Source organism: Bos indicus x Bos taurus, chromosome X (genome assembly GCF_003369695.1).
Source record: "Bos indicus x Bos taurus breed Angus x Brahman F1 hybrid chromosome X, Bos_hybrid_MaternalHap_v2.0, whole genome shotgun sequence".
NCBI lineage: Eukaryota > Metazoa > Chordata > Mammalia > Artiodactyla > Bovidae > Bos > Bos indicus x Bos taurus.
Window position 1 is genome coordinate 84,233,035 of NC_040105.1, and position 26,050 is coordinate 84,259,084.

The following is a 26,050-nucleotide window of genomic DNA, read 5'->3' on the forward strand; positions in this document are numbered from 1 at the left end:
GAGTTGGCAGCCAAAAAGAGCACCGCTCACATTAGCATTTAATCCAGAGAGTGAGCTGTGGATAGGATGGGTAGCTGGGAAAACAGACGGCATGAGAGAACAGGGCTTGAGTTGAGTAAGGAGATGAAAGATTTGCTGAGCAGAGCCTTTGAATGTGTTAGTATGTCTCTCTATTACATGTTGCCCATAGCATCTTGAGGGAATGAATACAAATACTTTAAAAAGATTAAATTTATGGGAATATTTTATAGGGTTCACAGAGAGCATCTTGATTTCCAGGTGATCTGCTATCCAGATCTGAGAAGCACTAAGGTTAAGTTGTAAATGACAGAGCCATGCTGCTGCTGCTAAGTCGCGTCAGTCGTGTCCGACTCTGTGCGACCCCATAGATGGCAGCCCACCAGGCTCCCATCCCTGGGATTCTCCAGGCAAGAATACTGGAGTGGGGTGCCATTGCCTTCTCCTCCTTATCCAATGCATGAAAGTGAAAAGCGAAAGTGAAATCGCTCAGTCGTGTCCGACCCTCAGCAACCCCATGGACTGTAGCCTACCAGATTCCTCCGTCCATGGGATTCTCTAGGCAAGAGTACTGGAATGGGGTGCCATTGCCTTCTCCTTGACAGAGCCATAGGGGATCATTAATAGGCAATAGACATACTCTGGTGATACACTCTCATACTCACACTCTTAATTCTTGGAAGGGGCACAATGGAGGTAAACCCTCTTCTAACAACACACTCTTTGGAATCTCTGTTAGAGGAAGAATCTCAGGCTGTTTCCCCTTATGATAGAAGTCACGAGGACTCGTTAAGATAGTGCTGGTAAGTATGACTGCTATTTCTGGGACTCGGAAGGCTGTAGGCATGCACCTCAGAAAACCAGAGCAAACACATCTTTGGGTTCTATTCTAGTCTACCTTATTCGTACAGACTATTATATTGGACTTACCCCAGTGTCAAAGGGAAAGATGATTTAATCTGGATTATTCAGTTTATTTCATCTATAAAAATAACCCAAACCAGTAACTTTCTCAAACTTCCTTTCTTTTTTAAAAAAATTAATTTACTTATTTTAATTGGAGGCTAATTACTTTACAATATTGTAGTGGTTTTTGCTATACATCGACATGAATGAGCCTCAGGCGCACATGTGTTCCCCATCCAGAATCCCTCTCCCACCTCCCTCCCCATCCCAACCCCAGGGTCATCCCAGTGCACCAACCCTGAGCACCCTGTCTCATGCATCGAACCTGGACCAGTGATCCATCAAACTTCCTTTCTTTTAGCCTGAATCATCCTCCTGTCCTTTCTTTATTGAGTAAACACATTGCTAACTAATAAATGAGTCCCTCACTTGATGCTGTATCTAACCCAGTGGTCTCTAAGTATCATAGATGTTGCTAATATATATGTACACATTAATTGTTTTAATACATAGTTAATTTAAGAGCTGACATTGATCTTAGCAATCACCTTTTTTGTTTTACTCATTTCACAGAAAAGGAAATAGACACAGAGACGAGTAAATGTGACTTGTTCAAGTTCATACTTCAAATTGGTGAAAGAGCTGAGGTTAGAATCCAGGTCTCCTAACTCCTAGGACACTATTCTTTACACTGCACCATTTTACACATAGAGGAATGTACCATTATTTCCAGTAAGTCCCTGATAGCTTTTATTTTTTGTTTTGAAACTGAACTCCTGTAACATTTCAAGTTGTCATCTTGTATGTTGGCATAAGCAGGGAGGTGGAGAACTAATCAAATTTGCGGGAAATAGATCGTTGTACAAGAGTAAAACCCTCTCAGTAACAACAAGGGTAATTTGATTTTCTGGATCCCAATATGCAAAAGGAGAAAGTTACAAAACAGTCACACTGAAGGAGATTGCTTTGTAAGGGGATACTCAGCAGAACTTCTTGAGTACATTTAAGCCTTTAATATTATTACTTGTCAGAACCCTCTGGGGCAGAGAAAATTAAAATGTTAAGAGCCCGTGGCAGATGAAGATGAAGGAAAAAATAAGCATCTTTGAAGTTAAGACTTTGACTGTGTGAATCACAATAAACTGTGGAAAATTCTGAAAGAAGAATACCAGACCACCTGACCTACCTCTTGAGAAATCTATATGCAGGTCAGGAAGCAACAGTTAGAACTGGAAATGGAACAACAGACTGGTTCCAAATAGGAAAAGGAGTACGTCAAGGCTGTATATTGTTACCCTCGTTATTTCTATGCAGAGTACATCATGAGAAATGCTGGGCTGGAAGAAGCACAAGCTGGAATCAAGATTGCCAGGAGAAATATCAACAACCTGAGATATGCAGATGACATCACCCTTATGGCAGAAAGTGAAGAAGAACTAAAAAACCTCTTGATGAAAGTGAAAGTGGAGAGTGAAAAAGTTGGCTTAAAGCTCAACATTCAGAAAGCTAAGATCATGGCATCTGGTCCCATCACTTCATGGGAAATAGATGCGGAAACAGTGGAAACAGTGTCAGACTTTATTTTGGGGGGCTCCAAAATCACTGCAGATGGTGACTGCAGCCATGAAATTAAAAGACGCTTATTCCTTGGAAGGAAAGTTATGACAAACCTAGATAGGGTATTCAAAAGCAGAGACATTACTTTGCCAACAAAGGTCCCTCTAGTCAAGGCTATGGTTTTTCCAGTGGTCATGTATGGATGTGAGAATTGGACCATAAAGAAAGCTGAGCACTGAAGAATTGATGCTTTTGAACTGTGGTGTTGGAGAAGACTCTTGAGAGTCCCTTGGACTGCAAGGAGATCCAACCAGTCCATTCTGAAGGAGATCAGCCCTGGGATTTCTTTGGAAGGAATGATGCTAAAGCTGAAACTCCAGTACTTTGGCCACCTTATGCGAAGAGTTGACTCATTCGAAAAGACTCTGATGCTGCGAGGGATTGGGGACAGGAGGAGAAGGGGACGACAGAGGATGAGATGGCTGGATGGCATCACTGACTCAATGGATGTGAGTCTGAGTGAACTCTGGGAGTTGGTGATGGGCAGGGAGGGCTGGCGTGCTGCGATTCACGGGGTCACAGAGTCGGACACGACTGAGCAACTGAACTGAACTGAACTGAACTGAGAAATCCACTGATAAAAAATCAATGAAACAATTTTAGAAAGTTCAGCAGTATGTATCTTTAAAAATGCTCCTGGGTTTTGACCCAGTAATTTCACTTATGAGAAGCTGAACAAATAACCTTGAATGTGTGTGTGTGTATATATATATATATATATGTGTGTGTGTGTGTGTGTATGTGTATATATATATATATATATATATATATATATATATATATATGCTGTGCTGTGCTTAGTCACTTAGTCATGTCCAACTCTTTGTGACCCCATGGCTATAGCCCACCAGGCTCCTCTGTCCATGGGGATTCTCCAGGAAAGAGTACTGGAGTAGGTTGCCATGCCCTCCTCTGGGGGATCTTCCCAACCCGGAGATCGAACCCAGGTCTCCCTCATTGCAAGCAGACTCTTTACTGTCTGAGCCACCAGGGAAGCCAAAGAATACTGGAGTGGATAGCCTATCCCTTCTCCAGGAAATCTTCCTGACCCAGGAATCAAACCAGGGTCTCCTGCATTTCAGGCAGATTCTTTACCAGCTAAACTACCAGGGAAGACTATTTATATATATATATATATATATATATATATATATATATATATATATATATCAGTTCAGTTCAGTCACTCAGTTGTGTCTGATTCTTTGTGACCCCATGAATCACAGCATGCCAGGCCTCCCTGTCCATCACCAACTCCAGGAGTTTACTCAAACTCATGTCCATCAAGTCGGTGATGCCATCCAGCCATCTCATCCTCTGTCATCCACTTCTCCTCCTGCCCCCAATCCCTCCCAGCATCAGGGTCTTTTCCAATGAGTCAACTCTTCGCATGAGGTGGCCAAAGTATTGGAGTTTCAGCTTTAGCATCAGTCCTTCCAAAGAAACCCCAGGGCTGATCTCCTTTAGGATAGACTGATCTCCTTGCAGTCCAAGGGACTCTCAAGAGTCTTCTCTAACACCACAATTCAAAATCATCAATTCTTCAGCACTCAGCTTTCTTCACAGTCCAACTCTCACATCCATACATGACCACTGGAAAAACCATAGCCTTGACTAGACGGATCTTTGTTGGCAAAGTAATGTCTCTGCTTTTGAATATGCTATCTAGGTTGGTCATAACTTTCCTTCCAAAGAGAAAGCGTCTTAATTTCATGGCTGCAATCACCATCTGCAGTGATTTTGGAGCCCCCCAAAATAAAGTCTGACACTGTTTCCACTGTTTCCCGATGTACTTCCCATGAAGTGATGGGACCAGATGCCATGATCTTAGCTTTCTGAATGTTGAGCTTTAAGCCAACTTTTTCACTCTCCTCTTTCACTTTCATCAATAGGCTTTTTAGTTCCTCTTCACTTTCTGCCATAAGGGTGATGTCATCTGCATTATCTGAGGTTGTTGATATTTCTCCTGGCAATCTTGATTCCAGCTTGTGCTTCTTCCAGCCCAGCATTTCTCATGATGTACTCTGCATAGAAATAACGAGGGTAACAATATACAGCCTTGACGTACTCCTTTTCCTATTTGGAACCAGTCTGTTGTTCCATTTCCAGTTCTAACTGTTGCTTCCTGACCTGCATATAGATTTCTCAAGAGGTAGGTCAGGTGGTCTGGTATTCTTCTTTCAGAATTTTCCACAGTTTATTGTGATTCACACAGTCAAAGGCTTTGGCATAGTCAATAAAGCAGAAATAGATATTTTTTCTGGAACTCTCTTGCTTTTTCCATGATCCAGCAGATGTTGGCAATTTGATCTCTGGTTCCTCTGCCTTTTCTAAAACCAGGTTGAACATCTGGAAGTTCACAGTTCATGTATTGCTGAAGCCTGGCTTGGAGAATTTTGAACATTACTTTACTAGTGTGTGAGATGAGTGCAATTGTGCGGTAGTTTGAGCATTCTTTGGCATTGCCTTTCTTTGGGATTGGAATGAAAACTGACCTTTTCCAGTCCTGTGGCCACTGCTGAGTTTTCCATATTTGCTGGCATATTGGGTGCAGCACTTTCACAGCATCATCTTTCAGGATTTGAAATAGCTCAACTGGAATTCCATCACCTCCACTAGCTTTATTCGTAGTGATGCTTTATATATATATATACACACACACACACACACACACCAAAAAAACATATATATATATCACAACTTTATTTTTAATAATAGAGATAAATGGAAGAAAGCCTAAATATTCCCAAACTGGAGATTCTGGTGTACCTGATTTGATCTAATAAAATATTATGTAGCTATTTAACTAGATATTTTAACATATGATGGCATGAAACATATTGTGTCAGTGTCACCTAGCAGAAGCACTGCCCCACCAGGGAAATTGGTGGTCGGAAGGGCAGATTTAAAATCATGTGAATGTATGGCAAAAACCACCACAATATTGTAAAGTAATTAGCCTATGATTAAAATTAAAAAAATATAAATAAAAGGAAGAAAGTTTAAAAATGGTGTTATTACAAATAATGATATGTAGAAAATTCTTGCAAAATATTAACTGAAGAAAACTGCATAGAAAATATATATAAAAGATAAACTCATTTCAAATGCACGAAGGTAAAAGATGAAATTTTTCATTCTTTTTAAGCCACATTGTTTGATTTTTTATGAGAATTCATGATTTGCTCGTTCAAGTAATATTTTTTGCAATTTTTATTTTAAAATAATTTCAGACACATAGAAAAGCTGTACGAACAGTACAATGAGCTCCTGTGTACTCTTCACCCAGATTCCCTAATTGTTAGCATAAAAAACTTCTTTAAAAGTCCCTCTGTCCCATTTAAAGAGGCTTTGTTGAATAAGTTCCTATTTGACCGTTGTCACTTTGGATTCTCCAGTGAAAGGGAAACAGCAAGGGGACAAACACTCATTTCTGATAGCCTATGGGATCTAGAATGAACACCAACCCCAAGACTAATAATCAGATGCAAGACTTTTGACCAGTTACACTGCGTATAATTTGCTATAATCAGTGTCATCCCATTCTGCCTTTCCCTGACTACTTCAAGGAACATCAGGCAGACAATGTGATAATGAGTGTTGAACAGATTTAAACTCTCTCATGCTGCTGAGTGACTTGAGAAAGACAAATGTATATTTTTCACTCGTGTCTTCACTCTAGAGAAAATGAAAAGCATTGATTTAATCCAGCTGCCAGTGGTTCTACATAACTTGCCTGGACTTCAAAGAAAAGTGAAAAAGAGTTGAAGACCTTACAAAAATAAAAACACCATGTGTCCATAGCCATGAAAATGCATTATGCACATGAAAGTACCCATATTTTAACACAGATACTGTATATTTCTACCCTGAATTTGGAAGAATTCTCCAAATTACAGTTTAGAGGTGGAAGAGATATTTGGGTTATCCAGCACTGTCCAGTAGAACTTTCTGTAATGATTAAAATATTTTGTATCTGTGCTGTCCAGTAAGGTAGTCATGAGTCATCTGTGGTTATTAATTGCTTGAAATGTATCTGATGCAACTGCAGAACTGAATTTTGTTTTATTTCATTTTAATTCATCTAAATTGAAAGAGCCACATGTGGCTAGTGGTTACTATACTGGACAGTGGAGATATGGACCCTTTATCACTCTAAGCAGTTCCCCTGATCTTTTCGCACTCTCCCTGATAATCACATCCACTCCTAACAGCTCCAGTTACCACTTATAATGATGGCACTCAATCTTGGCTGCATATTACATTCACCTGGGGAACTGTTTTTAAATGTCAGTGTGCATGTGGGGAGAGGTGGGAGGTACTGTGACCAAGCATGAGTGGTTTTGAAAAGCTCTACAAGTGACTCTAATGTGCAGCCAAGGGTCGAGAACCTTCAGTCAATATGCTAATGACTTCTAATTCTGTATCACTAGATCTCAATGCTGCGCTCCACATGCTGACTGGATCTTTCCTTCCAGACATCTGGAGAAATAAAAATAAAAAAGACACACACCTCAAATACCAACATATCAAAATGGGACATTATTATCTCCATTGCCCTTACCCTAATCCTTCAAACTATAATTACTTGACTTCTGTCATTTTGCTGTTTTCTATATGTCTTTTATATATATATATATATACACACACATTTATATATATATATATATATATATATATATATATACATATATATACTGTTCACCAGTTCATTCATTACACCCTTCTTTTGTCTGATTTTTTTTTGTAGTGTATAATTTTTATTTACTTTTCATTTCTCATTCTATATATGCTTTTAGTTATTTTCTTAGTGGTTACCCTGAGGATTACAACTAACATCTTCAGTTTATAGCAAGCTAGTTTGAATTAATAACTTAGCTTCAATAGTCTAAAAAATTCTTTTCCTATGCAGCTCCATCCTTCCTTCTCTATGTTGTTATTATCACAACTTACATATCTATATATTGTATGCCCACTAACATAGAATTATAATTTTTGTTCTATGCATTTGTATTCTAAATCATATAGACAAAAACTTACAAACCAAAAGTACAATAATTGTGGCTTTTATATTTAGCTATATAGCTACCTTCACCCTTGTTCTTTATTTCTTCTTATGACTTTGAATTACTATCTAGCCTAAAGGACTCCCTTTAGGATTTCTTATAAGCTAGGTTTACTGGTAATGAACTTGCTTAGTTTTTGTTTATCTGGGAATGTTTTAAGTTTACCTTAATTTTTAAAGGGTAGTTTTGCAGAATATCAAATTTTGATTGAGATGGGTTTTATTTCTTTCAGCACTTCAAATGTATCAACCCACTGCCTCCTGGCCTCCATGGTTTCTGAAGAGAAACTGGCTGTTAATTTTTGTTGAGGATTCCTTGTCTGTGACAAGTTGCTTTTCTGCTTTCCTGATTTCCTCTTCATCTTTGTCTTTTGACAGTTTGATTATGTGTCTCAGTATGGAATCTCTTTGAGTTTAGCCTTCTTGGAGTTTGTTCACCTTCTTGGATATGCAGATTCATGTATTTCCTCAAATTTTTTTGGCCATTATTTCCTCAGATATACTTTCCACCATTTTCTCTTTCCTCTCCTTCTAGGACTACCAATATGCATCTTTTGGTACACTTGTTAGTGTCTCACATACTTCTGATGCCCTATTCATTCCTCTTCATTCTTTTTTATTTTCTATCCCTTAGATTAGATAATTTATTTTTTTATTATTTTTTTTTTCATTGACTTTGTCTTTTATTTTTTTTTATTTTTTAACTTTACAATATTGTATTGGTTTTGCCATATATCAATATGAATCCGCCACAGGTATACATGTGTTCCCCATCTCCATTCTTTTTTTTGATTTAGTTTTTTATTTTTTTTACTGAAGGATAGTTGACTTACAATGTTGTATTAGTTTTCATATTCTTAACCATTATGATTTATTACAGGATATTGAATATGGCTCCCTGTGCTACAGTAGGACCTTGTTGTTCATCTATTTTATTTATAGTGGTGTGTATCTGCTAATCCCAAACTCCTAATTTATCGCTCTCCCATCACCTTTCCCCTTTGGTAACCATAACTTTCTTTTCTATGACTGTGAGACAGACTAGATAAATCCAATGTATATATCTTCCGTCTCACCAGTTCTTTCTTCTACCCTCTCAAATCTGCTGTTTCACGTTTGGCTAATATTGCTAGGGAGGCTAACTCCAACCCTGAGAAAATTCCAAGGCGGAGGGGTTTAAAAAAGGCAATCAGTCCTCTGTGATGATTTCTCTTTTTCATGAAGAAATTTAGTATCTATGTATTGACCAGTCAAAACATATAATCACAGTTCTTTGAGAACAAAATTCACATTTCCCCCCTCCCAGCACCAGCAAGCTGCACTAACTAACAATATGAGGCACAGTCCCCATGGCTATCTCCAAGCTAGGAAGTGGGGGATTGTAAGCAGTTCAGTAAAAATTCCACAAAACTCTCTTACCAAAATTTAATAGCTTATTTCTTCATTAAGCACTATTTTGATTAGTGTAAGTTTTTATTAGAGTCCAGAGTTCAGAAAAGGTTGATTTGAACTGATGGGTGTTGCTAGGTTAAATCATTGCATTAGTGCAGAGATGGGTTTTTGAAGTTCCCTACTCTGCCAATATTTATAATGTCCTTTTTTTTTAATAAAAAATTTTGTGAAATTTTAATACATTTATTGTTTCATTTAACTTTAATTTCCCAGGTCTATATAAAACTCAAAAGACATACTTTTTGTAATTTACATCTTAATTTGTAAGAAGTTATATTTTTATTAGGTTATTTCTATTCAGCAACATAGTGTGCTTCCCTGTTCTGCCTTATTTTTTTCCCATCAGTAACTTCTCTTACATTGAATCCTGTTCCTTTCTAGGTAAATTTATTCCTGGATGTCTTCAGATGTTATCACTATTCTGCATTGAATTTTTTCTTTATAATTTCTGAGTGATGATGATTACTGATATAAATTTTTAAAGCTATTGATATTTGTATTTTTTTCTTACATTCTGTCACCTTACCAAAGTTTCTTGAAAGCTTTTTAACAGATTTTTGAAAAGTTTCTTGGATGTTCTATTATACCATTATATACCTATAAAGGTAATTTGTTAAATATTTGTAATATTTTCACATCCTTCTCTTATTACATTAGTCAAAACCTTAAAATTGAATAATAGAGCTGATAACAGCATTCTTGATTTTAATGGCAATGGGTCCAGTATTTCACAATTTATTATGATATTTATTATTGATTTGAGGTAAATAGTTTTTTTGTGTATATAGGTAGTTTACTTCTGTTCCAATTTTACTTCATTCTTTAAATAAATAGGTTCTGAGTTAATATCAATTTTTTCATCTATTGATATAATCATGTTTTCTTTCTTTTAAGTGGTTGACAGTTACTATTTCTATTGAAAATTTTCTCATATTGAACCCTGCTTGCTCTTAGGATAAGTTCCACTTGGTCATAATGTTATTCTTCAAATTTACTTCTGGTTTTCATTTGCTAATATTTTATTTAGAGTTTTTTAGAATGATTTTCATGGTTGAAATTTGTCTATATATATATATATACACACACACATATATATATACATATACATATATATATATAACTATATATATATAGTTTTCACTTCGGAGTAGCATTATCAGGTTTTGGCATTAAGATTATGCTAGCTTTGTAGAATGAATTCAGGAGTGTTCTTCCTTGATCTATAATCTGAAAATGATTTTAATATCAAGATAATATCTGCATTTTTTAAGTTTTGTTGATATACACAAATGTGAAACCACTTGAACCAAGTGACTTTTAACTGGTAGACCTTTCAAACTATTTTAATTTCCTCTATGATTATTAAGCTGCTCAAGTTTTCTATTTGTTTGTGGTTTAATTTTTGTAATTTTCCCCAAAATGCTATCACTTAGGATGTCTTCAGCTTCTTGTAAAAGAGAAGCATGCCTAAAAGTGGGTTAACAAAAAGTGAGTTTTCATCTCACACAACTAGAAGTCTAGAGGTTGAGCAGCTTCCAGATTAATTAATTCAATGGCTCAGAGACATCATAAAGGACCCAATTTATGCCATCCTCAGCATGGAAGCTGAGTCTTTTAGGCTGCCTTTCTTCATAATCTCAAAAATGGCTACCAAAGTTTGGTGTCATATGCAAATGACATCATTCAGAGGCAAAAAGGGGAAATATTTCTTATTTTTACATCTCTTTTTAAGAACAAAGAAACTTTTCCTAGAAGCCCTCTAGCACATCTCATTGGGCAGAACTGTACCAATGCTCAAATCTAGGTCAATCAAAGAAATGGAATTACCAATATTTACTTGAAAAGAAAGTGAAGTCGTTCAGTCGTGTCCGACTCTTTGTGACCCTGTGGACTGTAGCCTACCAGGCTACTCCATCCATGGGATTTTCCAAGCAAGAATACTGGAATGGTTTGCCATTTCCTTCTCCAGGAGTTCTTCCTGACCCAGGGATCGAACCCAGGTCTACCCACATTGTAGGCAGACGCTTTACCATCTGAGCCACCTTAGACTAATTAAGACCCTTTCCTTGAGGTAAAAAGGAGGGCTTCTTGCTTAAGCACTTGGCCACATGCAGGGAAGGTGGTTAAACACACAAGAAAAAAGCATAGCTCTTCTCACAGAGCATCCCTACATCTCTACCCCTACCACTATTTCATGTAGTAATTTAATACATATCTATTGAGAGCCTACTATGTGCCAGGTTGTGGATATAGAGTAGTAAACATGACAGATAGTTTGCTATTATGGAGTTTACAATAAATTTGGGGGAGCTAGGTGTTAAAATACTAAACAAAAATATAAGCATTTCAAGTAGTAATAAATTCTTTAAGAAAAGCAAGTCTGGATAATGAGATAGAGGGTGACACAAAGGAGCATCTCCACTGGAAATGTGTTCTTTGCAGGCTTACTGAAGAGATGACATTTGATCTGATCTCCATCATAAGAAGAAAACTGATGAACTAGTAGAATAGGATTATAGGCAGTGAACCACATGTGATAAGGTCCCAAGGTGGTCACATGCTTGAGAAGTTAGAATAGGAAGAGTGCTAATGTTCTCTAGAATACCACTGTGATTTATATACTCACACCTGAGCACCTGCTGTGTCCCTTATCTAGAATGACCATCCCTACATTGCTAACAAACTCTTCAGTTCAGTTCAGTCACTCAGTAATGTCCAACTCTTTGCAGCCCCATGAACTGTAGCACACCAGGACTCCCGGTCCATCACCGACTCCCGAAGCCTACCCAAACTCATGTCCATTGAGTCAGTGATGCCATCCAACCATCTCATCCTCTGTCATCCCCTTCTCCTCCTGCCTTCAATCTTTCCCAGCATCAGGGTCTTTTCAAATGAGTCAGCTCTTCCCATCAGGTGGCCAAAGTATTGGAGTTTCAGCTTCAACATCAGTCTTTTCAATGAACACCCAGGACTGATCTCCTTTAGGATGGACTGGCTGGATCTCCTTGCAGTCCAAGGGACTCTCAAGAGTCTTTTCTAACACCACAGTTCAAAAGCATCAATTCTTCAGCACTCAGCTTTCTTTATAGTCCAATTCTCACATCCATACATGACTACTGGAAAAACCATAGCCTTGACTAGACAGATGTTTGTTGAAAAAGTAATGCCTCTGCTTTTTAATATGCTGTCTAGGTTTGTCATAGCTTTTCTTCCAAGGAGTAAGTAAGTAAGTAAGTTCGGTCTCTCAGTTGTGTCCGACTCTTTGAGACCCCATGAATTGCAGCATGCCAGGCATCCCTGTCTACCACCAACTCGCAGAGTTCACGCAAACACATCCATCCAGTCAGTGATGCCATCCAGCCATCTCATCCTCTGTCATCCCCTTTTCGTCCTGCCCCCAATCCCTCCCAGCATCAGGGTCTTTTCCAATGAGTCAACTCTTCACATGAGGTGGCCACAATATTGGAGTTTCAGCTTTAGCATCATTCCTTGCAAAGAACACCCAGGGCTGATCTCCTTCAGAATGGACTGGTTGGATCTCCTTGCAGTCCAAGGGACTCTCAAGAGTCTTCTCCAACGCCACAGTTCAAAAGCATCAATTCTTCGGTGCTCAGCTTTCTTCACAGTCCAACTCTCACATCCAAACATGACCATTGGAAAAACCATAGCCTTGACTAAACAGACCTTTGTTGGCAAAGTAATGTCTCTGCTTTTCAATATGCTATCTAGGTTGGTCATAACTTTCCTTCCAAGGAGTAAGTGTCTTTTAATTTCATGGCTGCAGTCACCATCTGTAGTGATTTTGGAGCCCCCAAAAATAAAGTCTGACACTGTTTCCACTGTTTCTCCACCTATTTCCCATGAAGTGATGGGACCAGATCCCATGATCTTTATTTTCTGAATGTTGAGCGTCTTTTAATTTCATGGCTGCAATCACCATCTGCAGTGATTTTGGAGCCCCCCAAAATAAAGCCAGCCACTGTTTCCCCATTTATTTGCCATGAAATGACAGGACCGGATGCCATGACCTTCGTTTTCTGAATATTGAGCTTTAAGCCAACTTTTTCACTCTCCTCTTTCACTTTCATCAAGAGGCTTTTTAGTTCCTCTTCACTTTCTGCCATAAGGGTGGTTTCATCTGCATATCTGAGATTATTGATATTTCTCCTGGCAATCTTGATTCCAGCTTGTGCTTCTTCCAGCCCAGTGTTTCTCATGATGTACTCTGCATATAAGTTAAATAAGCAGGGTGACAATATACAGCTTTGACGTACTCCTTTTCCTATTTGGAACCAGTCTGTTGTTCCATGTCCAGTTCTAACTGCTGCTTCCTGACCTGCGTACAGGTTTCTCAAGAGGCAGGTCAGGTGGTCTGGTATTCCCATCTCTTTCAGAATTTTCCACAGTTTATTGTGATCCACACAGTCAAAGGCTTTGGCATAGTCAATAAAGCAGAAATAGATGTTTTCCTGGAACTCTCTTGCTTTTTCCATGATTCAGCAGATGCTGGCAATTTGATCTCTGGTTCCTCTACCTTTTCTAAAACCAGCTTGAACATCTGGAAGTTCATGGTTCATGTATTGTTGAAGCCTGGCTTGGAGAATTTTGAGCATTACTTTACTAGCATGTGAGATGTGTGCAATTGTGCGGTAATTTGAGCATTCTTTGGCATTGCCTTTCTTTGAGATTGGAATGAAAACTGACCTTTTCCAGTCCTGTGGCCACTGTTGAGTTTTCCAAATTTGCTGACATATTAAGTACAGTACTTTCACAGCATCATCCTTTAGGATTTGAAATAGCTCAACTGGAATTCCATCACCTCCACTAGCTTTGTTCGTGGTAATGCTTCCTAAGCCCCACTTGACTTCACATTCCAGGATGTCTGGCTCTAGGTAAATGATCACACCATCGTGATAAGACATAGTTCAAATATTGCTTTCTTTTCAATTATCTCCCCAAGTAGAGTTAAACACTTCCTCCTTTGTGTCCCTATTATATATTAGACTCTATCAGACTGTAGTACATTTAACTTACTTTAATTTTTTTCTCTGTCTCTGGACCTGGAAATGTTTGAAGGCAAGAGATATGTCATTTATACATGTATCTTTGTATTCCCTACTGCCAAATGCCCTAGCTATGACAAATACTAGGTGCATAACAAGTACTGAATTGCAGCACTATGCCTAGCACTATTATAGGCATTATGGAGCTTACAAAGGAATCTACTTTCATTGAAGTAGTTTAAAATGTAGACTCTAAAGCCAGAGCTTGACTCTTACCCCATTCCCATCACTGTGTGTGAACTTAAACTGTGTGTGAACTGAAGCAAATTACTTAACCTCTTTGTGCCTCAGGTTCCTTATCTGGGATGAGAGAGATGCTAATCATAACTGTCTGAAAGTAAAGAATAATTTAAATAATGTATGTGAAGCATTTAGCATATACAGTATCTGGCACATAAGTGCTTAATGTTAATTTATTACTATTTATATATCAAGGAAATTTTGGATCGGTATGATTTGTACAAATGAAAAGCATAATATACCACTATGCAGGATGGTCTAAAGTACCTTTTGAAATGAGACATTATGGTGTCTTGACCCTAGCAAAGCATTGCTGAATGAGAAATGAAGAAAAAATAGCCACGGTGTAACTTGTGCTGGCCTGACCATTCTAGAGAATGTGTTCACTTCTGAACAACATACTTTAAGAAAAGTAAAGTATAGAATAACTAGAAGCAGACCACTAGGATGCTCATAATTCTAGAGAAGGGGAGACTCCTGGGGCAGAGAGAGACATGAGAAATGAAATCAAATACATGAAGGATTGTCATGCAGAACAAAAGACAGATTTGCCTGATACTGCTCTAGAGAGCAGAACTGGGGCCATGGAATAGAAGCTGGAAGCAGGTGATTTTGGATAGACATAGAGATCCCCTTGCTGAATATCAGCACTCTCCATAAAGGTGAGAAAGGGGTGAGGTTTTCATCAGTGGAGGTGCTCATTAACTGAACAATCACTTAAAAAGTATATTGTCAGGGTGTTTTTTTTTTTTTTTTTTCCCACTGAGCAAGGGGTTATTCTAGATGACTTTTGAGGTCTCTTGTAGGAGGCATAATACCTGGACTTTTCTGGAAAAGATTAGTGTCAGTCGGTTCAGTTGCTGAGTCATGTCCGACTCTTTGCAACCCAGTGAATTGCAGCACACCAGGCCTCCCTGTCCATCACCAGCTCCCGGACTTCATTCAAACACATCCATCGAGTCGGTGATGCCATCCAGCCATCTCATCCTCTGTCATCCCCTTCTCCTCTTGCCCCTAATCCCTCCCAGCATCAGAGTCTTTTCTAATGAGTCAACTCTTCACATGAGGTGGCCAAAGTACTGGAGTTTCAGCTTTAGCATCATTCCTTCCAAAGAACACCCAGGGCTGATCTCCTTCAGAATGGACTGGTTGGATCTCCTTGCAGTCCAAGGGACTCTCAAGAGTCTTCTCCAACACCACAGTTCAAAAGCATCAATTCTTCGGTGCTCAGCTTTCTTTACAGTCCAACTCTCACATCCATACATGACTACTGGTAAAACCATAGCCTTGACTAGACAGACCTACGGCAAAGTAACGCCTCTGCTTTTGAATATGCTGTCTAGGTTGGTCATAACTTTCCTTCCAAGGAGTAAGCGTCTTTTAATTTCATGGCTGCAATCACCATCTGCAGTGATTTTGGAGCCCCCAGAAATGAAGTCTGACACTGTTTCCACTGTTTCCGCATCGATTTCCCATGAAGTGATGGGACCAGATCCCATGATCTTCGTTTTCTGAATGTTGAGCTTTAAGCCAACTTTTTCACTCTCCTCTTCACTTTCATCAAGAGGCTTTTTAGTTCCTCTTCACTTTCTGCCATAAGGGTGGTTTCATCTGCATATCTGAGGTTATTGATATTTCTCCTGGCAATCTTGATTCCAGCTTGTGTTTCTCCAGCCCAGCGTTTCTCATGATGTACTCTGCATATAAGTTAAATAAGCAGGGTGACAATATACAGCCTTGACGTACTCCTTTTCCTATTTGGAACCAGTCTGTTGTTCCATGTCCAGTTCTAACTCTTGCTTCCTGACCTGCATACGAGTTTCTCAAGAGGCAGGTCAGGTGGTCTGGTATTCCCATCTCTTTCAGTATTTTCCACAGTTTATTGTGATCCACACAGTCAAAAGCTTTGGCATAGTCAATAAAGCAGAAATAGATGTTTTTCTGGAACTCTCTTGCTTTTTCAATGATCCAGCGGATGTTAGCAATTTGATCTCTGGTTCCTCTGCCTTTTCTAAAACCAGCTTGAACATCAGGAAGTTCACGGTTCACATATTGCTGAAGCCTGGCTTGGAGAATTTTGAGCATTACTTTACTAGCATGTGAGATGAGTGCAATTGTGCAGTAGTTGGAGCATTCTTTGGCATTGCTTTTCTTTGGGATTGGAATGAACACTGACCTTTTCCAGTCCTGTGGCCACTGCTGAGTTTTCCAAATTTGCTGGCATATTGAGTGCAGCTTTTTCACAGCATAATCTTTCAGGATTTGAAATAGCTCAACTGGAATTCCATCACCTCCACTAGCTTTGTTCATAGTGATGCTTTCTAAGGCCCACTTGACTTCACATTCCAGGATGTCTGGCTCTAGGTGAGTGATCATACCATCGTGATTATCTTGGTCATGAAGATATTTTTTGTACAGTTCTTCTGTGTATTCTTGCCATCTCTTCTTAATATCTTCTGCTTCTGTTAGGTCCATACCATTTCTGTCCTTTATTGAGCCCATCTTTGCATGAAATGTTCCCTTTGTATCTCTAATTTTCTTGAAGAGATCTCTAGTCTTACCCATTCTGTTGTTTCCCTCTATTTCTTTACATTGATCGCTGAAGAAGGCTTTCTTGTCTCCTCTTGGTATTCTTTGCTGTTCTTCTTGCTATTCTCCACTGATCTCCAGTAGCATATTGGGCACCTACCGACCTGGGGAGTTCCTCTTTCAGTATCCTATCATTTTGACTTTTCATACTGTTCATGGGGTTCTCAAGGCTAGAATACTGAAGTGGTTTGCCATTCCTTTCTCCAGTGGACCACATTCTGTCAGACCTCTCCACCATGACCAAGGCCACCTGTCTTGGGTGGCCCCACGGGCATGGCTTAGTTTCATTGAGTTAGACAAGGCTGTGGTCCTAGTGTGATTAGATTGACTAGTTTTCTGTGATTATGGTTTCAGTGTGTCTGCCCTCTGATGCCCTCTTGCAACACCTACTGTCTTACTTGGCTTTCTCTTACCTTGGACATGGGGTATCTCTTCACAGTGCTCCAGCAAAGCACAGCTGCTGCTCCTTACCTTGGACAATGGGTATCTCCTCACCACCGCCCCTCTTGACCTTGAATGTGGAATGGCTCCTCTAGGCCCTCTTGTGCCCGAGCAGCCACCACTCCTTGGACGTGGGGTTGCTCCTTTAAGATTAGTGTAACTACATTAAAATTAGGAAGTTCTCTAAGTGGTTCTCTTAAAGGAGTCAAAATGCTCTCAAAATCAACATGCACACACACACACACAGGTATGTACATACACATGTACACACACACACAAGCTTCCTCTCACTAGCCCACCTCCGTGGCTATGTACATGAAGTTGCCATTCTAGTCACTCATTGGATTGGGCATTCAAGATTCTTGTTCAAATGCAGTTTTTCTCTAGATGAGGTATGGCTTTAAGCCACTCAGCTGTTACAATCAGCTTCTATCACAGTGCCTGGTACTTATTCATTGAATGTATTTATTATCTGCCATTTACCCTTGAGATTGTATAAGTTTATCAAATTAAATCTACTTTCCTTAAAGGACTCTGAAGAGATGGACAACTAGACAGATAAGGAGAAGGGTAAGAAGTCACAAGGATTTTACCATTCAAGCTCAATCCTCATGGCACAGAGTACAAGCCACACACAGATACTGTGTCCCTCCAAAGGCACTAAATTTTAGTGAGATGGGAAGCTTTCGTCCTCACAAAGGCCTGAGCTGGGCAATGATCTGGGCTGGGATTTGGTGAGACCACTTTGTGTCCTGCCCTTCTGCCCAGCCCATTGATTTAGCTCTTTAAATTGCATCATTTGAACCCACAGATGTCACAGATTCCATTAGACAAACTCCTCTGGCTAGCAGAACCAGAAAGAGGGAACATGATAAGCACCTGAGAGCCTGATTGACCATTCTTAATCTTCATTGCTTGGGAGACTACAGTGGGAGTTCACTTATAGAATAGGATGAAGTGCTGGCTGGTTTTATTTCATTCAATTAAGGATACATCTCAAAACCAGTGCCTAATAATGGGAATACGAACCTCACTTCCTGGCTTAGGTTAGTGGCAGATGAGTACAATCTGCCAAGCATAACTATAACAGTAAAGGGTTATGGAAAGGAACCTTCCCTATAACCCATCCTCAAGAGATGCCAGAAATTCCATCATTAGTTACTTATTCCCAGAAAAATGGCAGAGTAGGACTAACAGCAAGCATATGGAGAAAGAATTGATTTCAGAGCTTAGAGTGAGGATGAGGCTAAAAGCTGTCAATGAGGGTCAAATGGCACCAGCTTTGGGGACTGGCAGAGGGCAAGGAACTAGGAAAGTCATTAGACATATTATAAGCTTACAGGTGGACACTTAACATGTTGTTCAGTTGCTAAGTCATGTCCAACTTTGTGACCCCATGGACTGCCACACACCAGGTTCCTCTGTTCTCTGCTATCTCCTGGAGTCTGCTCAAACTCAATGCTCAATGGCTCAATGCTCAATGCTCAATGGCATCAATTGAGTCAGTGATGCCATCCAACCATCTCAACCTCTGCCACCCCCTTCTCCTCTTGCCCTCAATCTTTCCCAGCATCAGGGTCTTTTCCAATGAGTCAGCTCTTCCCATCAGGTGGCCAAAGTATTGGCGCTTCAGCTTCAGCATCAGTCCTTCCAATGAATACTCAGGGTTGATTTCCTTTAGGATTGACTGGTTTAATCTCCTTGCTGTTCAAGGGACTCTCAAGAAGCTTCTTCAGCACTACAATTCAAAAGCATCAATTTTTCAGACTATATGGGGAACCCATTTTATATCCTGGGTAGTATAGAGGTGGGCATGGATACATAAAAGAGACATCCAGGCCTCTCCTTTCCCCTCCATCATATCTTCCATGTCCTTCTAAATATACATCTCGTTACTTCCAAGGCCACAGCAACTTTCTTAATCAAGGAATTCACCTTAAAGTGTTATTGGCTATTGGCCATGTAATTTATTGTCCCTTCCAGGGGTAGTTTTTAGGAATATAGTGCCTTAAAGTGAAGGAATCACTCTCATAGTATTTCTCAGGCAACCTCTGGAGGAGAGGTTTTTTTCTCTACAGGGGAATACCACAAAGCTTCTCATAGCTCAGCCCACTGGAAATGCAATGGACCAGATTAATTTCAAATGCAAGAGATGAAAAGTAACACTAGACTCTGAACTGACTATAGATCATCCAATTATACTTACTTCAAGTTGCAAATTGACCATGATTGTACTGTCCTCTCTCTTTACTATTATAACTCACACATCTGGCATAGAGTGAGAGTTCAGTGAATGTACTTCTTGTTGCTTTCATTACTATTACTACTAGAAGCAGTAGTAGTATTAATGCTGCCCCAGTACCTGGCACAGTGCCCAGGACATATGAATTATCCCCAAAGTGGAATAATTTATCACTCTGGCTCCTGGCATAGTGCCTGGCACTCAACAGGGCTTTGATTGAGTTAGTTCCCTGTGTTTTCACTTTTCCCTGGGACACATTTGTCTTCAGTTTCCCTTATAGCTTGTCTTGCTAACATGGACACGGACCTTCCTGTAGCAGTAATACTTAGCCCAGAACCACTAGTGACACCATCTGAAAAGACATCTAGCCTTTCCTTTCATAGTAGTCTCTTAAGGGGCTTTCCTGGTGGCTCAGATGGTAGAATACACCTGCAATGCAGGAGACCTGGGTTTGGTCCCTGGGTTGGGAAGATCCCCTGGAGGAGGGCATGGCAACCCACTCTAGTATTCTTACCTAGAGAATCCCCATGGACAGAGGAGCCTGGTGGGCTACAGTCCATGGGATCGCAAAGAGTCAAGCACAACTGAGGGACTAAGCACATCATAGCACAGCCTCTTAAGTGGCAAATGGGCAGCAAGTGGATTTTCTGTTTTTTTAGTTTGTGTGTGTGTGTGTGTGTAATTTTTTTTTAGTATAATTGCTTTACAATGTTGTATTAGCTTCTGCTGTACACTGAAGTGAATTAGCTATATGTACACATATATTCCCTCACTCTTGGACTCCCCCATCCCACCTGCCCCCTCATCCCACCCCTCTAGGTCATCAAAGAGCACCAAGCTGAGCTCCCTGTGCTATACAATAGCTTCCCACTAGCTAGCTATTTTACACACGGTAGTGTATATATGTCAAGTGTTTAAGATCATTTTTAATATAGTGAAACAAGATTTGAGCTGCTGCCTTATAATTTGTTTACCTCTAATCCCTGTATTCTATTATAGCCTTAAAAATATGCCCCCAAAACTATCTTAACTAGACTATGATCAAGCCCACCACATTTGTTCTTGTGATACCTGAACTACCCTCACATTTTCACACTATATTAATTCTTCAAGGACTGGATAACAGCTATCTTCTCCATGAAACCTCTGACACTTCCAGCCTCACAGAGACCTTTCTGAAAACCCCAAGCATCAAATCAGTACCACAAAATCTAGTACTCATTTGTGACTGTGCTGACCCCATCAGCTAGATTGTATTTGTTCATTAAACATCCATTTGTTGAGCACTCATTATGTTCCAGACCCTGTGTAAGTGCTAGGAAGGCAGGAATCAAGGTCAGATCAGATCAGTCGCTCAGCTGTGTCCGACTCTTTACGACCCCATGAATCGCAGCATGCCAGGCCTCCCTGTCCATCACCAACTCCCGGAGTTCACTCAGACTCACATCCATCGAGTCAGTGATGCCATCCAGCCATCTCATCCTCTGTCATCCCCTTCTCCTCCTGCCCCCAATCCACCACAGCATCAGAGTCTTTTCCAATGAGTCAACTCTTCACATGAGGTGGCCAAAGTACTGGAGTTTCAACTTCAACATCATTCCTTCCAAAGAAATCCCAGGGCTGATCTCCTTCAGAATGGACTGGTTGGATCTCCTTGCAGTCCAAGGGACTCTCAAGAGTCTTCTCCAACACCACAGTTCAGAAGCATCAATTCTTTGGGGCTCAGCCTTCTTCACAGTCCAACTCTCACATCCATACATGACCACAGGAAAAACCATAGCCTTGACTAGACAGATCTTTGTTGGCAAAGTAATGTCTCTGCTTTTCAATATGCTATCTAGGTTGGTCATAACTTTCCTTCCAAGGAGTAACTGTCTTTTAATTTCATGGCTGCAGTCACCATCTGTAGTGATTTTGGAGCCCAGAAAAATAAAGTCTGACACTGTTTCCACTTTTTCCCCATCTATTTCCCATGAAGTGGTGGAACCGGATGCCATGATCTTCGTTTTCTGAATGTTGAGCTTTAAGCCAACTTTTTCACTCTCCACTTTCACTTTCATCAAGAGGCTTTTTAGTTCCTCTTCACTTTCTGCCATAAGGGTGGTGTCATCTGCATATCTGAGGTTATTGATATTTCTCCCGGAAATCTTGATTCCAGTTTGTGTTTCTTCCAGTCCAGCGTTTCTCATGATGTACTCTGCATATAAGTTAAATAAACAGGGTGACAATGTACAGCCTTGACGTACTCCTTTTCCTATTTGGAACCAGTCTGTTGTTCCATGTCCAGTTCTAACTGTTGCTTCCTGACCTGCATACAAATTTCTCAAGAGGCAGATCAGGTGGTCTGGTATTCCCATCTCTTTCAGAATTTTCCACAGTTTACTGTGATCCACACAGTCAAAGACTTTGGCATAGTCAATAAAGCAGAAGTAGATGTTTTCCTGGAACTCTCTTGCTTTTTCCATGATCCAGCGGATGTTGGCAATTTGATCTCTGTTTCCTCTGCCTTTTCTAAAACCAGCTTGAACATCAGGAATTTCACGGTTCACATATTGCTGAAGCCTGGCTTGGAGATTTTTGAGCATTACTTTACTAGCATGTGAGATGAGTGCAATTGTGTGGTAGTTTGAGTATTCTTTGGCATTGCCTTTCTTTGGGATTGGAATGAAAAGTGACCTTTTCCAGTCCTGTGGCCACTGCTGAATTTTCCAAATTTGCTGGCATATTGAGTGCAGCTCTTTCACAGCATCATCTTTCAGGATTTGAAATAGCTCAACTGGAATTCTATCACCTCCACTAGCTTTGTTCATAGTGATTCTTTCTAAGGCCCACTTGACTTCACATTCCAGGATGTCTGGCTCTAGGTCAGTGATCACACCATCGTGATTATCTGGTATCCCTACACAAACAGCAGGAAGACAAAGATGCAGTTGAATGATGTAGAACAAATGTGATCTGAGTGCCAGGGGGGAGCCCAAAGGGAGATTCTGAGGGTATCGGGAAGGCTTCACAGAGAAGGGTGGGACTTATTAGCAAGGTGCTGAAGTAGAGAGGGGTTTGTTAAATAGAGAAAGTAGGATGGAGTCATGTGCAAACACATGATCATGAAAGGGTAACTCAGAGAACATGGCTCAGTATGGCTAGAATTTGGGGTGAGAAGGAGAGAGATGAGAGAATATCATGGAAGGTTTACTCATTCATTCATCACACTTATATCCAGCATCCAGGGTATGCCAGGAACTGGGCTTGGATGAATGCTAAAAAGTCAGGACAGATGCAACCTCTGCACTTGAGCTTTAAAGCAAATTGGACTGAACAGATGATTACTCAGGAAGACAAAGACATATGTCTGTGTTACTAGAAATTTTGATTAACATCAAGAAAGAAGAGAAAAGGCTATGGCTACAATGGAGAGAAGAATATGAAGGAACTACTTTATAGAGAGCAGTTGATGAGGGCATCTCTGAAGAGGTGACATTTAGTTGAGGCTTGAAAAATGAAAAGTTGGAGGACAGTGTTCCAGGAGATGATCGAAGGTCTTGAGGTAGGAGAATACTTGGCATGTTGGAAGAATCAAAAGAAGCTTTACAGGGCTAAACAACAGTGGATGAAGGTGAGAGTACTTTCAAATGACATTAGATAGGTAAACAAACACAAGCCAAGACCTAGTAAGTAGATCTCGGAAAGGAGTGTTGATTTCATCTCAAAAGCAGTGGGATACAAACCAAGGAGAGTGAAATAGGATCAGCTTTGTGTTTCACAGGATAACTTGGGGGTAGTGTGGAAGACAATCTGAAAGGGGAGAGAAGGGAGTTGGAATGACTCATTGTAAGTGTGTGGAATGGTCCAAGTGGGAGATGATGAAGACAGGGACCTTTTTCTTTCTTCTGTTTCAAAGGTGACTAGTACAGTGCTAGGCATGCTGAAGGCTTCCACTGTGATCATGTTGATTAATTAAAAAATGTAAACTGAATTGGGCTGTTGAGTCTCTTTTCAGGAGCTCTCACTGTCTCTTCTTTCTCCTCCCTTTTTCTTTATAATGGAGACAGGGAGGCAGGGAGGTGTTCTACAATTAGCATTATTAAAGTAATTTGCTGTTTAGTGACAAATGCTTCCTGTAAATGCCACTTTCCTTTAGTCATTGCTGAGTTACTTGAAAGTAGCACAAGAAAATATCAGTGCTTCTCAAAACAGCCAAGCAGCAGTCTGCTCTCCTGAGATTTGGATGCAGAGAGAAATTTGTCATCTGGGCCTGTTCAGGGCAAGAGGCAACACTAACCTTCAAACACTAACTTCCCAGAAGATCACAAGTGCATGAATTGCAAATGCCACTTGATATAATATATGCCGCTCACTCTGCCAAAGCAGAGATGTAATTACCTGGAAGAATAAGGCAAATGTTTGTGGAAGCCACATGTCTTCATCATCTCTTATATCCAGAAGATGAGACAAGAGGCCCTTTATCACATTTCCATTTCTTTTTGCTGGCAAAACAGTTCAGTAGTGAAAGACACTTAAATAACATCATCCAACCTCAGCCTCCAGAGAGTCCTGGAGGTCCCAGGGATGGTAGGGAAAGGGGAGTCAGTCACCTCATGGGTCTGAGCCTCATCTGCCCTGGGGAGGATAAGCATTCCCATCTCATAGGGCTAGTACAAGGAGTCAATGAGAAATGTGTACGAATTCAATCTGTAAACTACAAGGCAGAGCTCTATATTGTGATTCATTCTATGCAATTAAAGGCAAAGACTATCTTTTATTCTTGGTCTCCCAGAGAAAGTTAAACATATTGTAGGAATGCATTAATAGGTTTTGCTTTGAAATCACTTCTATTACAATCTGGCTTTAGATATAGTGCATGTAAAACAGACCAGTCACTTCTCAGAATTGAATCAGATAGATTCTCATATATGTCAACTGCTTGGTTTAGGTGGTGGAGGAAAAACATCAGGAGGGGCTAGAGGCGATACATGACTGTAGTGTGTTGGAGTCAGTACCCTTTTCCCCAGTGAGCAGCAGTCAGAAGAAGGCTTCAGTTAGCATTCCAACAGGATTTCAATCCAGGATCTGCATCCAGGGCAGCTGCAAATGTAATCCTACAAATTAGCAGAGGCCCACGGTCCAAAGAAAAGTAGCCAAAAATGAGGTCCAACTTTGCATCAGCAATCAGAAGTATTATCATGAGTATTTCCAGACAGCAGAAGGGAAGGAAAAAACTAACTTGTGCCATGTCTCAGGAGGTTTGCTCTTTACCAGTTACTGTGATCAGTCATTATCTCATTTAACTCTCACAATAGCTTTATGAGATAGGAATTAGTCTTTAGCATGGGGCCTGGTGCTGTTAATGTTATTAATATTGATAAGCTTTACAGGGCTCCCCTAGTGGCTCAGATGGTAAAGAGTCTGCCTGCAATGCAGAAGACCCAGGTCAATCCCTGGGTCAGGAAGATCCCCTGGAGGAGGGCATGGCAGCCCACTCCAGTATTCTTGCCTGGGAAATCCCATGGATTTCCCACCAGGCTATAGTCTGTGGGGTCGCAAAGAGTTGGACATAACTGAGTGACTTACACAAACAAGCTTAATAATAAGAAACTGAAGCACAGTGAGCTTGAGTAACTTCTTTAAGGTCACAGACCTGGTAAAGCTAGAGATTGAACCCAGGTCTTTCTGACCCAAAAGCCCAGGATCTTTCTTCTATATACTCCTTTGCAAGAGGAGAAAGATTGTAGCTTTAAAACAGCTAAGGATTTTTCAAGTCCCTAGCAAGGCTGCCTCCATAACTGACCACTTTAGAGCTGCAGGTATCTAACAACATCTTTGATCTCCCTCTATCTCCTCATTTAGGTTTCAAAATTGCTATGAACCATGGCCCAACTGTACTACAAAAAGGTCAACTACTCACCATACAGAGACCGCATTCCCCTGCAGATTGTGAGGGCAGAGACAGAGCTCTCTGCTGAGGAGAAGGCCTTCCTCAATGCTGTGGAGAAGGGGGACTATGCCACTGTGAAGCAGGCCCTCCAGGAGGCCGAGATCTACTACAATGTCAACATCAACTGCATGGACCCACTGGGCCGGAGCGCCCTGCTAATTGCCATTGAGAATGAGAACTTGGAGATCATGGAGCTCCTGCTGAACCACAGTGTGTATGTTGGCGATGCACTGCTCTATGCCATCCGCAAGGAAGTGGTGGGTGCTGTGGAGCTTCTGCTCAGCTACAGGCGGCCCAGTGGAGAGAAGCAGGTAAGAATTCCCTACAGCTGGGGAAATAACCAGGGACAAGACAGCATCACAGGGTCAGAAGCCATGAAACTCAGGAAGGTTAGGTAGGCTGGAGTTGAGAAGCCCTATAATGGCAACCCTCTCCTCTCCAAAATAGTGCCAGTGGTCTCACGTGGGATCAGAGAGCCACCCTGC

The 26,050-nt window shown here is 40.5% G+C and overlaps 1 protein-coding gene across 1 annotated transcript in view; it reads left to right on the forward strand.

The window, feature by feature from the left end:
- The window catches only part of TRPC5 (transient receptor potential cation channel subfamily C member 5), a 352,695-nt gene that overhangs the window by 133,520 nt on the left and 193,125 nt on the right, over positions 1–26,050 (forward strand). The window contains exon 2 of the mRNA XM_027534049.1: positions 25,478–25,876. Within this exon, the coding sequence (XP_027389850.1) occupies positions 25,499–25,876 (378 nt within the window). The 5' untranslated portion in view covers positions 25,478–25,498. The remainder of the gene's footprint in view (positions 1–25,477; positions 25,877–26,050) is intronic.